Genomic DNA, 14509 nt, shown 5'->3' on the forward strand with positions numbered 1-14509 from the left:
TTACTCAAAAAAAACATGTGTGTCTGACCTCTGACCATGGGGCTTTAAATCTAGGGCGTGATTACTCGCTAAACTGAGCTACTTTTACTATGGGACCAACCCTAAAATTATATGGAATGAAATTGATGTTTACTAAGCTAAGTACTAAACCTACAATCATCAATAAGAGAAGCTGTAATTTAAATTCTCGAAATGACGAAATACTTAAATATTTATCTTTTTTAGATCACTCTATAAACCTATTAAATACATTTTTTTTTACTCATTGCTTACAAAGTCAAGAACTCATTGGCGTTGAAAGTAATGTCTGTTCTCGTCAAATAGGTAATCTTTGCCTCTCTGCGTGAGAGTCGTGAGACTAATGGAACAATTCATTGTCATTCATGGTCTTTTGCACGTTTCCTAAAGAAAACACTCGTAGTAAAAGAAAACGTATCTATCTACCTAAGTACCTGCTGTCCCACCTCTTATCTGGGCTATAACCGCAAAAATCGAAGTTCGCAAATTGCGGGGATCTTTCTCTTTTACTCCAATGACGGCGTAATTAGAGTGACAGAGAAAAATCCCCGCAATTTGCGAATTTCGGTTTTCGCAGTAGCCCCTCTGGGCTTATAAAGGCCTTACGAGGCTCATGTTTTTTTTTATTGAAGAATTATAAGACTTGATGGAATAAAATAAACAAGTCGTGTTTTTAAAAGTTTATTTGTTTAGGGCCACTTGCGCCGTTAGCCATTAACTTGGGGTTAACCGGTTAACCCCAGAGTTACCAGTGGGTACAACGCTGGGTTAACGGTTAAATCCGAGTTAGTGGCTAACCCTCTGTGAAGCTCTTATTTATTTCCCCGGATGATTTATGGCTTGCAGCTTCAGCATGTAATAAATCTTCTTCGCCACTGGGCGAAAGAAAATGGCGCTTCCTCTGTCTCTTAACCACTGGGTTAGAACTTAGAAAGCAGAAGGTGCGTCATTTTATTTCCCGTGTCTTTGTTTCTGACAACAAAGACACACGAAATAAAATGGCGCTCCTTATTTATATTAGATAGACATTTGACAGTTGACTGGTGTCAAATATACAGTGTTTTTGGTCTTTGTGTCTGAAGATTGCAGAACGATAACGCTGCGTCTAACCGGGTGGGCGCAAGGCGTTCGCATTTGCAACGAGATCGCTAACGTAGGACACTTCTATAGATATCAAAGGATTGATTCACCCCGCGCCGCATCGCTTCGCTTACGCGTTCGCATATTGTTCGCCTGCGTAGTACGATGCGTAACAGGGAAAATTCTGGCAGGGTCGCTATGTATCGTAATCAATTTGGTTTAGTGTTTTTTATTGTGAAACTCTTCGGTATTTTTTTTTTTGAAAGTTGGCTTAAGGAACATGAAGATTATTTCCCGGGATGTCTCATGGCCTGTAGCTTGAGGAGGTGTTTAATCTTCTTTGCCCAGTGGTCAGGAGGAAGAGGTAGCGCTTCAACCTTATTAGTGCCCTGCAGTGACTCAGTCCATGGGCGGAAGTAGAATTGACGTTGTTTTAAGTAATCCTGCAATTACGATATAAATTATATTAACTTAGTACCTACCATGGAGAAAAACTTGACAGGAATAAGGAAACAGGGGCCTTACCAAACCATTACCATACCACTACCACCATTAGGGGCATGTTAAGGACCTAAACTTAATCGCAATAAGGACATCATGGTAAGCCCCTGGACTGAGTGAGAAGTAGCGCATCAGAGATCCAAAGTTGTTGACATAATAACGCGGATTGACCAACAAATGTGGAGATAGGTCACAAGTTACGCGGTCCACAAGAGAAATGGTGCAAAACGGTTACAGATTGCTACCCCAGGGATGGCTAGAGGTCACCAAAAAAAATGGGAAGACGACCTGACTGGACACCACAAATAAGATGACCTGGACATTACTGGAGAAGGGTAGCGCGTGACAGTCCCAGTGGAAAATGTTAGAAGCAAACCCACCGAGGGTTCCGAATTTTTAGTATTTGCTGTTATACTTAGCAGGCGTGTCTCACTCCGCGATTTCGTCGCTTTGCTACAGGTAGCTAAAAGTACATCCGTTCGGCCCCAATTTTGGGGTTTGCCATAAGCCGCGCGTGGCGCCGTCGCCACCTAGCGGCCATATCTATGTTGATTGTAACAGACTCGTTTTGTTAGAGAGTGAGTCTTCTGTACTATTATTTATTCTGTGGTTATAGCAACAACAGACATACATCATCTGTGAAAAAACTGTCTAGCTATCATGGTTCACGAGCCTATAGCGAAAACAGACATACATCATCTGGAAAATTTCAACTGTCACGGTTCATGAGATACAGCCTGTTGACAGACAGACGACGGTGGAGTGTTAGTAATAGCTGGTAATAGTAGGGTCCCATTTTTACCCTACGGAACCCTAAAAAACATTATCAACACTTACTACTGTGACATTAGTATCAACTTTATTATTCCGACGCCCGTGATGGCTTGTTGCAAAGCCGACGGTAACGGCAGATAATGCTATTACCAGAACTATCACGTTGGTAAAAGATAATACTGAAAAAAAAATACAAATTTCTTGTAGGTAACGTCTGTAGTTTATCTTAAGCTATACTCTGTCAAGTCATTTCCGTCAGTAAAGAAAAACAGCAAATTTAAAAAATGTAGGCGCGAAGAGTTATAGTCCCATAGAACATTTAAATTTTGCGCCTTTTTCAACTGACAGTTTGACCGGGCTATACCTATAATATCCTATTCTCGTGCTAATTTTGATAAGCACCAGAGCAAGCGAAAACTTTCAATATTGAACCACAGTGGTTCCAAAAGTGAAAATATTAAGCGATGCGAGGGTTTCAAGGAACTAGGGTTAAACAAACTTTTCTAGTGAAATTAATATTTTTTTTATTATTCCTAGGCGAGGTGGTAACTTTGTACTTAATTTTATATGTGAGTATGTAGGTATTTTAACATATCTTATAGGTACTTACCATTTTTGACTCGTAACATGTCAACCACCTAGAGGCAATACTAATGAAGTGCAGATATGCCATAAAAATTGATTGGTCACATTAATTATCTCTTATCTTTTAATTATTTTTTAACTGCTTCTTAGTCTAGTCGCTAGTAACCCTTGCTTATTGAAGAAGATCCCACGTTCAAACCCTGGTACGGGCATTTATTTAAGTGTTGATATTTGTTACCTACTAAGTTACAGATATTTTCTTGTATTTAAGTTTTTATCTACCTATCTATATTATCAGTACCTACCACTAGTGTAAATTTCGTTCGATAGTGTGATGTGACGTACGCGTTTGCGTTAAGTCTCATTTTGTATGGGATTTTGAGTTTCCTAAACGTCTCGCTTGGCGCGCTGTTCGAATCCCATATAAAATGAGACTTAACCACAGAATAATTAATAGTACTACCGTACAGAAAGGAAACTTCCTACAAAAACGAAGTTTGACAGCGGTTCAGGGTCGAATCATGCTGTCCCTTTCTAATATACGGCACTATCCCTTTCGGCTATTTAGGGTTGTCAAAAATCAAGTGATTATCTTAATCATCTGTGGTCGCGCACGCAAAAGAAAGTCAAGTTGTGCCAACCCTAATAATTGCTCGGAGCAATGCTGAGCCGAGCGGAGCCGAGTTTGACCGAAGTCAGGAGTTTCGCACCCCTGACTTAACCCAAACGCGTAGGTACGTACTCACGTCGTCACGTCACGCTATTGAATAAAATTTATACACTTTTTTAATACCTTACCTTACCTGCGTTTAACTTGTTGCTGTCGAGATTATTAGACGTAACTAAATAAGTACTGATTTACATAATATATAAGTAAGTACCTATTGCATAAATTTAAATAATATGTATCGTATTATCCAATCTCTAATTCTCAGTCAAAAATCCCGCCCAAATTAATGTCTGCAAATGATTTTCAGATTCTCTTTCCTATCTGAATTCATGCACCTCTCAGAAAACCAGCGGTTGGTCTGTGATGCACCTATTCATAAAAAAAAATCGCCTTCGTCATTTTGCACCTATCGCCAAACAGAGCATTCGATTTATAATAACTAAGCATATACAAAAGCCAGAGTTAAATTGGAAAATTTTCTGTTCAAAGTCTGAGAATTGCCCTGCAAAATGTCCCTACGCAAAGTTGCCAGTGCAAAGAATCAATTACCCCGCTGTCTCCTCTCCTTATAAATCGCACGTCCCTGGCAATAAATCTTTGACTACATTATTATTCTTCGCATGCCAACCTTTATAATATAACTTTTTACTTTGAGTGCAGACTATGCAAAATAGGTTATTTTACGGATGAGTACGTAGTGGAGAATCTGGAGTAATTTATTAGCTTAAAAACGTAAGTATCGACTTTAAAATACCTACCTATCACAGGCATGAGCTGCGTATATCATTTTTTTAGGGTTCCGTACCCAAAGGGTAAAACGGGACCCTATTACTAAGACTTCGCTGTCCGTCCGTCCGTCCGTCCGTCTGTCTGTCACCAGAGGCCCTACCGCGAACCACGTTCGACGTGTTGCCTCTCTATGGCACTTGTAAATTCATACGTAAGTGTGACAGGGAGGCAACACGTCAAACGTGGTTCGCGGTAGGCCCTCTGGCTGTATCTCACGAACCGTGATAGCTAGACAGTTGAAATTTTCACAGATGATGTATTTATGTTGCCGCTATAACAACAAATACTAAAAACAGAATAAAATAAAGATTTAAATGGGGCTCCCATACAACAAACGTGATTTTTGACCAAAGTTAAGCAACGTCGGGCGTGGTCAGTACCTACTTGGATGGGTGACCGTTTTCGTGCATTTCCTTCAGTAGAAAAAAGCGGCCAAGTGCGAGTCGGACTCGCCCATGTAGCGTTCCGTAGCAGCAAGTAACATAATAAAATTACAGTTTACGATTTATGACGTATTAAAAAAAACTACTCACTAGATCTCGTTCAAACCAATTTTCGGTGGAAGTTTGCATGGTAATGATGGTCATATATTTTTTTTAGTCTTATCATTCTCTTATTTTAGAAGTTACAGAGGGGGGGACACACATTTTACCACTTTGGAAGTGTATCTCGCGCAAACTATTCAGTTTAGAAAAAAATGATATTAGAAACCTCAATATCATTTTTGAAGTACAAAACCGAAGTTTGACAGCGGTTCAGGGTCGAATCAAGCTGTCCCTTTCTAATATATGGCACTATCCCTTTCGGCTATTTAAGGTTGTCAAAAATCAATCCATAGATAGTACACAGGCACACATATGGGTTTGATGAAAAAAAAATTTTGAGTTTCAGTTCTAAGTATGGGGAGCCCCCAAAATTTATTGTTTTATTATTTTTTTTGTGTCAAAATCTTAAGGCGGTTCACAGAATACATATTATATATACTTACCAAGTTTCATATAGTTATTATAGTTTCGGAAAAAAGTGGCTGTGACATACGGACGGACAGACTGACAGACAGACATGACGAATCCATAAGGGTTCCGTTTTTTGCCATTTGGCTACAGAACCATAAAAAGGCATATTTAAAAAATGTAGGCGCGAAGGATTCCATAGAAATTCTCTATGGAACGATTGTTCCACAGAAAATTTGAATTTCGCGCCATTTGCTACTGACAAACTGGTTTGACCGGCTATAACGAAGAAAAGAGAAGGGTTTTTTTTCTATTTTTGACAAAAAAACGTTTGCACTCGACACACGTAATAGTGCTTACAGACGGGCGTACTGGACCGCAACGTCCGCAACCTTCGAGCAACACGGAAGGGAGGCGGCATTCGCACTATTTCCCCTCTGCCGAGGTACAAGATTAGCGCGTCAATCTAATCTAGCGCGGGTAATAAAACTAGTTGCACTTGGATTTTTCACTAGACCGAGTCCAGACGCGCGCGTGAACACTGCTGCACAAAAATGCCTGTTTGCTCGGTTTTTTGTTATAAAAGGAGGTCGGGGACATTAAATTTACAAAAAGAAAGTGTTACATTTCACATGTAATTTTTTTTTACATATCATACGTTTAATTACATTTAAATACAATTATTATATTTTAGTCTCAAGTAATTGTTGGATTTATCGATTTTGCTCGCTCAGTACAAATTGCGGATCGGTCGAGCGACAAATCCGACTTCTCATCTCTCAGAATACAATGACATACTTCAACGAAAATGTGTTAGCGTGCGTGTTGTGACACTAGTCACTCGTCTGTACACAAAAAGAGATCGAGGTTTGCAAGATTTGTCTTTGACTTGTGTCATTTTCTATGTATTTGTGTCGTCATTACAGATTGGACTTTGTATGTAAGTGTGTGAGAAGTGCGACTGTGTGCACCTTTCCCCCCGCGAAAAATGGCAGAAAGATTTGTACGGTGAGATATCGCTTGGGCCCCTCCCTTTCGACGTGTCGGAAGCCGGTGTTGCTCGAAGTCCGCAACCTTATTTCGACCACTCCCGATTCTATTTATCCTTTGTGCCTCCATTTTTTAAATTTGCCGATTTTTTCTACTGACGAAAATGGCTTAACAAACTATATTTTTTCTACTTTGTCGTTTTATAATATTTGGGCTTTGAGAAGAAAAATACTGCTATCATACAGGATTTCTAAACGAAAGCGCTTGATCTGTCAGTGAGTAAACTGTCAATTGAAATGAAATTGACACTTGCAGTTTGAAAAAGCGTTATAGTGACCGGCTGTTTCACGTTATATATAAACAGTGATAAAATCGAAAATGTCGGCTTTTCATGGATTTCCCGAGTTGCCAGGACCTGATGAAACAGCCTTCTGCAAACTAAATGAAGTATATTGCTGCGGGAACTGCCGATATGGAAACATTTCAACATTTACCAACGCCGTAAGTTTAACCTCATTTTGATGGCAATAATATGAACTTACCAATGTTTCTAGCTATTTAGAAACTATTTATCTTTTCAGACTAAAAAACATCCAGTGATAAACGTAACAAGAGAGATACATCACCATCGTGCCACCGACGAAAATGTATCCATGTACGTCGACGTTGAAGACAATTTACTGAAGAAAATAACCAGTGTATGGTACAAACAGGGGTTTCTAGAAGCTTTAAGTGTAGCTGCGGACCCTAGCGTCAATCGAGAAAGCCCAGTACTCGCTCTGACCGCGTCATACCTTTTAAAAGTCGCTAACGTGTTCACGGCCTTTCATTATTTCATGCAGCCACATTTAAAAGATATTGGACCTAAAATCGTGGCAAATTACTCTAAGACTAGAAACTGGGGGAGTGGCCCTATAAAATGCTTAGCTTGGCACCCTCATACAACTAAAATAGCGGTAGCAACCACTGATGATAATATAAGAGTGTATTGCACGGAGGCTTCGTTTGTGCCGATGTTGAAATGTAAAGCTCAAGGACACGTGTCTTCGCTTAGTTGGAGACCATATTCGGCTTCGGAGATAGCTGTGGGGTGTGAGCAGGGAGTAATTGTGTGGACAGTTGACCCGAATTCTACATTTACAAAGCCATCTTCGAGTAATGCAGTTGTTTTGAAGCAGTAAGTTAATTTTTATCATAATTGAAGTATTAGTAATTATTTTTAAGACTAGTGCGAGACTGACTGACTAAGGAAACCTTAGTTGGGTCAAGAAGTCCCAAGTTTTTTGTTGAAACTATGTCACATCATTATATCATTATATTACATACAAAAACATAATATTAAAAGTTAACTAGTCACATACCAGAATCAGTATATTTTAACCTAGTTATAAATGCTACAATGTTTACTTACAGTTATGAGAGTACAGAAAAATACATTACAATATAGATGCAGCATAATTCCATCACACACACATAACCCTTCAGATAGCATACTTAATTTCAAACTTTATGTCAATTAATTAAATATAAAATTTTATAGACTTTACCGGCCATAATTCTGCCTGTCAGGCATAAGAAAATATACTTACTGAATAATATTCATAATTTCCAGAAATAACCACAGTCCAGTGACTGACGTAAGCTGGTCGCCCAATGGTGACCTCCTCATCAGCTGCAGCGGAGCTGACACCTCCATGCTCATATGGGACGTGAGCATGGAAACAGCCGTGCCATTGAGACGTGTGGCGGGCGGTGGTATAGTGTTCTCACGGTGGTCATTTGGCGGGAGCAAAGTGTTTGCCGCCACATCATCAATCATATTTAGGTGGGTATAAAATAATTAAAAGTAGTGGGCAGGAAAAATGGAGCAAGATTGTAACAGATTGGTACCCAAGAGGTTGCATATGGAGCCAGAGGAGACCTCGAACAAGATGGGAGGATGAACTCAAACTCACAGCGGGCCCGAACTGGAGAAGAGTTGGCCATGGCAGACCCCAATGGAAAGAGCTGGAGGAGGCCTTTGCCAAGTGGCACACTGAGCTTAGAGACATGACTCAGAATAAAAGGGGTTAATAGATAGATAGATTGTGCCATTCTCAATACAGACTGGGGGTTATTTTTTTGCCCAAGTCATTATTTTAATGATATATATTTAACTCATCACCCACCTGTGAATAGAAAAAAAAATACAAATTTGCCCTAATCTGTCAGACCAATAACATAGAAAATTGAACACATAAACAGAGATTATCCTTGCTTTCTCAGAGTGTGGGACACTAAACAGTGGACGCCGGAGCGCTGGTGCGCGCGCGGCGGCCGCGTGGTGGCCGCGTGCTGGGGGCCCGGCGACCTCCTGCTGTTCGCTGCCAAGAGCGAACCCATGGTCTTTGCGCTTAGTAGCACTGGGCTTATGAATGGTAAGTTTTCCCACCAACCACATTTGACAGACTGATCAACGTCAGCCGGCGTGCCCCGGCGCTTTACTATGAAACTTTCCATACATAAAAATTTAGTGAACTCTTTAACGATACGAACAGTTTGGTGCAACCGACGCTTAGCGGCTCTGTAATGGTTTCGCCATTTTGAAAAATTTGTTCCCAGTTATTTGTTCATCACAATTATTTGTTCCCGAGCTATGGATGCTTTATATGCATTTAAGTATGCACAACACAAGCCTCATTGAGCGTGCTCTGGGGCTAGATCGATGTGTATAAGTTTGTCTCATAATATTTATTTATTCATCAAAACTGCTCAGAAAAGCTGAAACAGGCTTTTCGCTCGCGCGTTGCACCATGGGTGGTATTCCATCTGTCCAATATCTTGGTCCAATGTCATTACATCTCACTCTCTCATTAAGCAAAATGTGAGACAAAATACACATTGGACAAAGAAATTGGACAGGTGGAATACCACCTTATAATATAAAATATGTAATAAACAAACCAACCACTTAATCTTATGGTGAAGTATATTTTTTTGTTTCTCAGGCGCCCAGAATATGAAAGCATTACCAGTATTAGATGTGACAAAAACTGAGCTACCATCAGGTGACCCCGTAGGGGGTCCCATATTAGACATGTGCTGGGACCCCTCGGGCCGATACCTGGCCCTCATGTTTGAGGAGTCTGCACTCGTGGCCGTCTTCTGCACTACTAATATCATGATGCAGCTTAAAATAACAGCCTGGTAAGTGGATTTTCTAATTTTAGGGACTGAGATTTGTTTAACATTTTGAACGCCAAACCACTGACCACTGACGCCACGGGGATAAAATTTAGTTTTGTAAATAAATAATGCCAACCTAAAAGTGGGGTGTTTTTCAGTAGATTTTCATTAAAAAACGATCTACGTCAAATGCCGTCTTTGCAGAAATGGGCATTTCGTAATTGATTCCTGATTCCACGATTACTCGAAATTACTTTGTAATCTGATTACCGATTCCCAGATTACTTTGTAATCTACAATACCGAATGGAAATGGTCATCATTTTCGAATTCTGACGACTTTTATGTCAAAGTGCACGGCAGACATTTTGGATTCCAAAATAGTCATCATTTTCGAATTCTGCACTCCCTGAAACCTATAAAACGACACCCATGACGACTTTTATGTCAAAGTACAGGGCAGACATTTTGTATTCCAAAATGGTCATCATTTTCGAATTCTGCGTCCCCGAAAACCTATATTATACAGTTTCACACTAAAAGTGTATTTATGTCTGGGATAAAAACGATCAAAAGTATTTTGACATTGAGTAATGTAATTTAGTGTGAAAAATATTACGTAATCAGATTACTGGAGTAATTTATTACGAAGGAATCACGTTTACACTTTTACTTAGATATATTCAATTCCAAAGGAATCAATTACGCAAGTAATCAGCGGGATTGATTCCAGTAATTCCAAAAGGAACTGATTAAATACGCCCAACTCTGCGTCTTTGGCGTCGTTGTCACGATTTTGCGTTGACGTCAATTGCCGTCTGTGGCGTTCAAAGTTTAAAGGGTTGAAACAAAAGAATCTAGAGAGGTACACTATATTTTCCTTCATTACAGCTGTTTCGTATGCGGCATAGAGAACGAAGTGCCGCTGACTATGGCGTTCCAACAGAACTTCACCGACGGGGCCTGTCTGACAGTGGCCTGGTCTAGTGGCAGAGTTCAACACTTCCCTATTGTGTATACTGATGGTTACTAGATTTACCATTCTTACCATGGCTTAGTGATTATGGACTTTAGAACTTCTGGCTTGTCTTTATATGAACGAGTTACATATATGGACTAGTGGTCCTGATTAACATGCTCATAATGTAAGCTGATGCTCGGAGCTCAGTAGATCCTAGCTAGAGTGACCTAGTGCGCGAAGTAGAAGAGTAAAGTACTAAAGCTTTAGACATCATTTTAGAAGAATTTCACTGCTGGGGCTTGTCTGAAAATGGCCTGATCTAGTGGCAGATTCAACACTTCCCTATTTATAGACAATAGCTGATGGCTACTAGTTTGCACTATACCAAAGTGATCACGAATTTTAACATGTTTGAAATGGCCACTTCACATCCACTCCATCCCTACCTTAAAACCAAGTCCAATACTGCAACTATGATTCACAAGTTCAAAAGGTAATTAAGTATAAGTACTTACTAGGGCGGTTTGATAAGTAACTTGGTTCGACCTGAAAACTAATGTATTGAGAAATATTGTGTACTTTATGAAACCAAGCTTTATAAAAATGTGAAAGACTCACTCAGTTGAGATGGCTATGCCTTCATTTAATTCGCGTACTTTTATTCTTCTGCCAGCTAAAACCATATCCTGAATTTCTATCGAACCAAGTTACTTCTCAAACCATCAATATACCGTACCAATGTTATTTTAGATTTTGTCTGAGTTTTTCCTTTGTTTTAGAACTACAAAATTCTAATAAAATACACTTTAACGAAGATTAAAGTGTATTTAAGTTAATTTTGGACAGTTGTGTAGTTTTACGGTACTTGTATTTCTTTTTTTTACTTAATATTTAAGTCAAAATATATTTTTATATCAATATAATTGTGGTTTTATTTTCTTAATGACCACCAAGTACTTGACAGTTTTAATTTTGAACTCGACCTTTGCCTTTAGGACCTTTAACTAATGTTAATGTAGATGCTAGGTAGATAATAACACATTTCAATCCTCAGTTTATTTATTCTAATTTAGATTAATTTATTTTATTAAATCGCGTTGTGCAAAACTGCGAATGTAATTTCTGCCCCACACGCGTAAAAAATAACAGCTTTTGAAATACCAGTACCCTTACTTAGTTTTGCTGTAGCATGTTTGGAATGTTTTACACATTTTAGACTTAATCTTTTCTAGCATATTGACCAGCTCTATATCGGTGTTAGTCATAATATCTGTTTTTACCGTATTCTGCATTTTATTAGGTATTCTGCTTATTCCGTATTTTAAAGCATCGTCAACCAAAGTTTTAACATGGTTAACAGACGCGTCAACAAACTTGATAACTCTTGCCACTTTTGCATCGATGTCTGGCATAGAATCCAGATTAAGTTTATAAATTTCCTTTATAAACGTTTCATTAAATCTCTTATTTACCCGATAATTTGTATCCTTCATAAACGACAAAAACTTTTTTTCTTCGTTGCTGCTTTCTTTCGACACGTCAACTAGATACATCTTTTTGTAGTTATGAAACACTAGATCGATCGTATCTAAAATATTAGCTGATAAATCAGCTAAAAACATTTTTAATTCAAAGGGGCAGATTGAATGAATTGGACATTTAGTACTATGATTTTTGTCGCGAAGTATGGATGGAAATTTATAAGGCATAGAACTGTTGTTATCCTTTTTTGGTTCCTTTAATTTTTTTGTAACAACATTGCATTGAAGATCGTCGTGCATGGTAAATTTTTTGAAAGAATAGTGCATTGCAAAAAATAATTCCCGTAAATTCGCAAGAAACTCTGAGTTCTCTTTGCTGCCAAAACGATATCTTTCAATTAGTTTATCGAATTCGCTTTTGTATGACATTAACATTGTCTTTATGGCTGCCTGTTCAGGTTTGCCTACTCTGAACCTCATATTTGACGACAGATCTTCAGATGATCTGAAAATACACTTGTTATTAATTTTATTTATCACTTCATCGAAAGCATTGCTTATTAAACTTTTCGTTTTATTAGATATTTGTTCTTTATGTAACAAACTTCCAATTTTATGTTGCAGTTGTTTATACTTCTCAGAACGTTCATTTGTAATGTTATTTGTTATTGGCTTTGGATCAATATTCCTTCTTTTAGGTTGAACTTCGGTTGAACTCTGAAATTGTAATATAATGGTTTCTTCACTGTCCTCTGTAAGTGCCTCGTCGTTAGGATCGTCATTAAATCTTCTTTGTATTTTGTCTTGTGGTTCAATGTTTTTCAAAACTGCAGAATCTTGTAGATTCTTTAGAACGTTATCAATAAATATTTCTTGACTATAATCTGTAAGTGATATTTCGTTGTCGATATCTTTATCACCATTTTGTACTTTCTTGTTTTGTTTCTCAATTTTGTTTGGAGCTAAATAATCTTGTACTTCGTCTCCAGAAACTTGTATATTAACGGTCTTCAGAATCGGCGCAACGAGGTTTTCGATGACGGAGTATATGTCTTTAAGAGGAACTGAGTTTTCTTTTGCATTGGCAGTTTTGAACACAACAAGAACGACTAAAGCGTGTATCAAACCTAAAAAAACAATGTTTTCGTGAAAGTTTAAAAGCACAGGAATTCTACGAATACCTACTATATCGGCTCTTACGACATCGAGCCATCGCTTTTTTGGTCTGCCGTGGGGTCGGGATTTGGAAAAGTAATCGAAGATGGCAGATACTTTTGGCGCGTTGTTTCATCCGCTACTACTGACTGTACCTATCATCAATTACACCTACATACCTATAGGATTGTATCAAACTTATTGGCCTTTTTTTATTTAAGCATTAATGTCTTATTTACGGCCAGGCGTGGCTCACTCCGCGATTTCGTCGCTTTGCTACAGGGGGCCGATTTTTGAATTTCGACTACTCGATTTCGTGTATTTCATTAAATAATATCTCCACTACTAGGTATTTAATTATACTAATAGAAATGAAATCGAGTGGTCAATACCAATAGATTCCAAACTTCGATCGCTCGTATTTCCAAAATGAGCATTTCGCCGTTTTCCACCGATTTTCGTGTGACGAAATCGAGCGATCGAAATTCAAAAATCGGCCCCCAGGTAGCTAAAATTCCCTCCATTCGACCCCAATTTTGGGGTTTGCCATAAGCCGCGCGTGGCGCTGTCGCCACCTAGCGGCCATATCTGTGCTGATCGTGACAGGCGCGTTTTGTTAGAGAGTGAGTCTTCTGTACCTAGTACTATTATTTATTCTGTGTTACGGCTGTTGTTGTCCTGAATACTAATAAAAAAAACCTCTCGTGCCCGAAAACGATCTTGTACCCGACACTGGGAGTCGGTGGCTGCAGTGTGCTTAGCTATCGCTCTTTATGGCGGTTTATGAGGCCTAGGTCCAGCAGTGAAGGTCCGTGGCTGACAGGTATGTGTTAAACAACATTTCTGACCTTTAATTAATAACGTGCACTTTATCATATCGATTCTCTTCTGCACTTTACTATATAAATCTGTTTCCGTCGCGGCCGTTATTTCTGAAAGTGTTTACGAGATCTCGTTACCCGAGCCGCACTTGGAGTAATAAATTCGATATTTTACTGCAGCAATGGACGTGTTTTAGTTGGCTTTACTTTGCGACAGTTATTGCTTAATGCATTTTACGACTCGATTTATACTCCGAAAGGCCTTGCGAAACCCGATTTTTAATAGTTGTTATAAAACTTATACTAAGTAATGCGACGAGAAAGTTTACTTGCAAGACTTTGCTTGATATAATAATCCTTATTGTAACATTTTGTACATTTCCGGTACGCGACGGCTTAAGAGAATTATGTATGTATGTAATTATGGAATATTATTTTGATTGTGTATAGAGTGGAGGCAGATCTCCGTGAGCTCGGCGTCGGCGAAAGCTGGCGGGATACCGCTCTGGACCGATCAAAGTGGCGTGCTCTTGTGTTGGAGGCCAAGACTCATTTTGGGTCACCGCG

The 14509-nt window shown here is 38.9% G+C and overlaps 2 protein-coding genes and 2 long non-coding RNA genes across 4 annotated transcripts in view; 3 read left to right on the plus strand and 1 right to left on the minus strand.

Moving 5' to 3' along the window:
* Nucleotides 1-5390, plus strand: part of LOC134673003 (uncharacterized) — a 95421-nt gene extending 90031 nt beyond the window's left edge. The window contains exons 2-3 of the long non-coding RNA XR_010099398.1: nt 4889-5146; nt 5267-5390. This is a non-coding gene — a long non-coding RNA (uncharacterized LOC134673003). The remainder of the gene's footprint in view (nt 1-4888; nt 5147-5266) is intronic.
* Nucleotides 1-14509, plus strand: part of LOC134673004 (uncharacterized) — a 503466-nt gene that overhangs the window by 447956 nt on the left and 41001 nt on the right. The gene's annotated exons all lie outside the window — the stretch shown is intronic.
* On the plus strand, nt 6671-11391 carry LOC134672958 (aladin-like). The gene is made up of 6 exons (XM_063530909.1): nt 6671-6861; nt 6942-7537; nt 7973-8185; nt 8626-8777; nt 9348-9546; nt 10416-11391. The coding sequence occupies exons 1-6, from the start codon at nt 6739-6741 to the stop codon at nt 10555-10557; spliced, it is 1425 nt and encodes a 474-aa protein (XP_063386979.1). The 5' UTR covers nt 6671-6738; the 3' UTR covers nt 10558-11391.
* Nucleotides 11531-14205, minus strand: LOC134672683 (uncharacterized). Its single transcript, XM_063530635.1, has 2 exons — nt 13970-14205; nt 11531-13093 (listed from the first exon to the last, which is right to left on the minus strand). The coding sequence occupies exons 1-2, from the start codon at nt 13995-13997 to the stop codon at nt 11655-11657; spliced, it is 1467 nt and encodes a 488-aa protein (XP_063386705.1). The 5' UTR covers nt 13998-14205; the 3' UTR covers nt 11531-11654.

The sequence above is a fragment of the Cydia fagiglandana genome, chromosome 17 (assembly GCF_963556715.1).
Source record: "Cydia fagiglandana chromosome 17, ilCydFagi1.1, whole genome shotgun sequence".
Taxonomy (NCBI): Eukaryota; Metazoa; Arthropoda; class Insecta; order Lepidoptera; family Tortricidae; genus Cydia; species Cydia fagiglandana.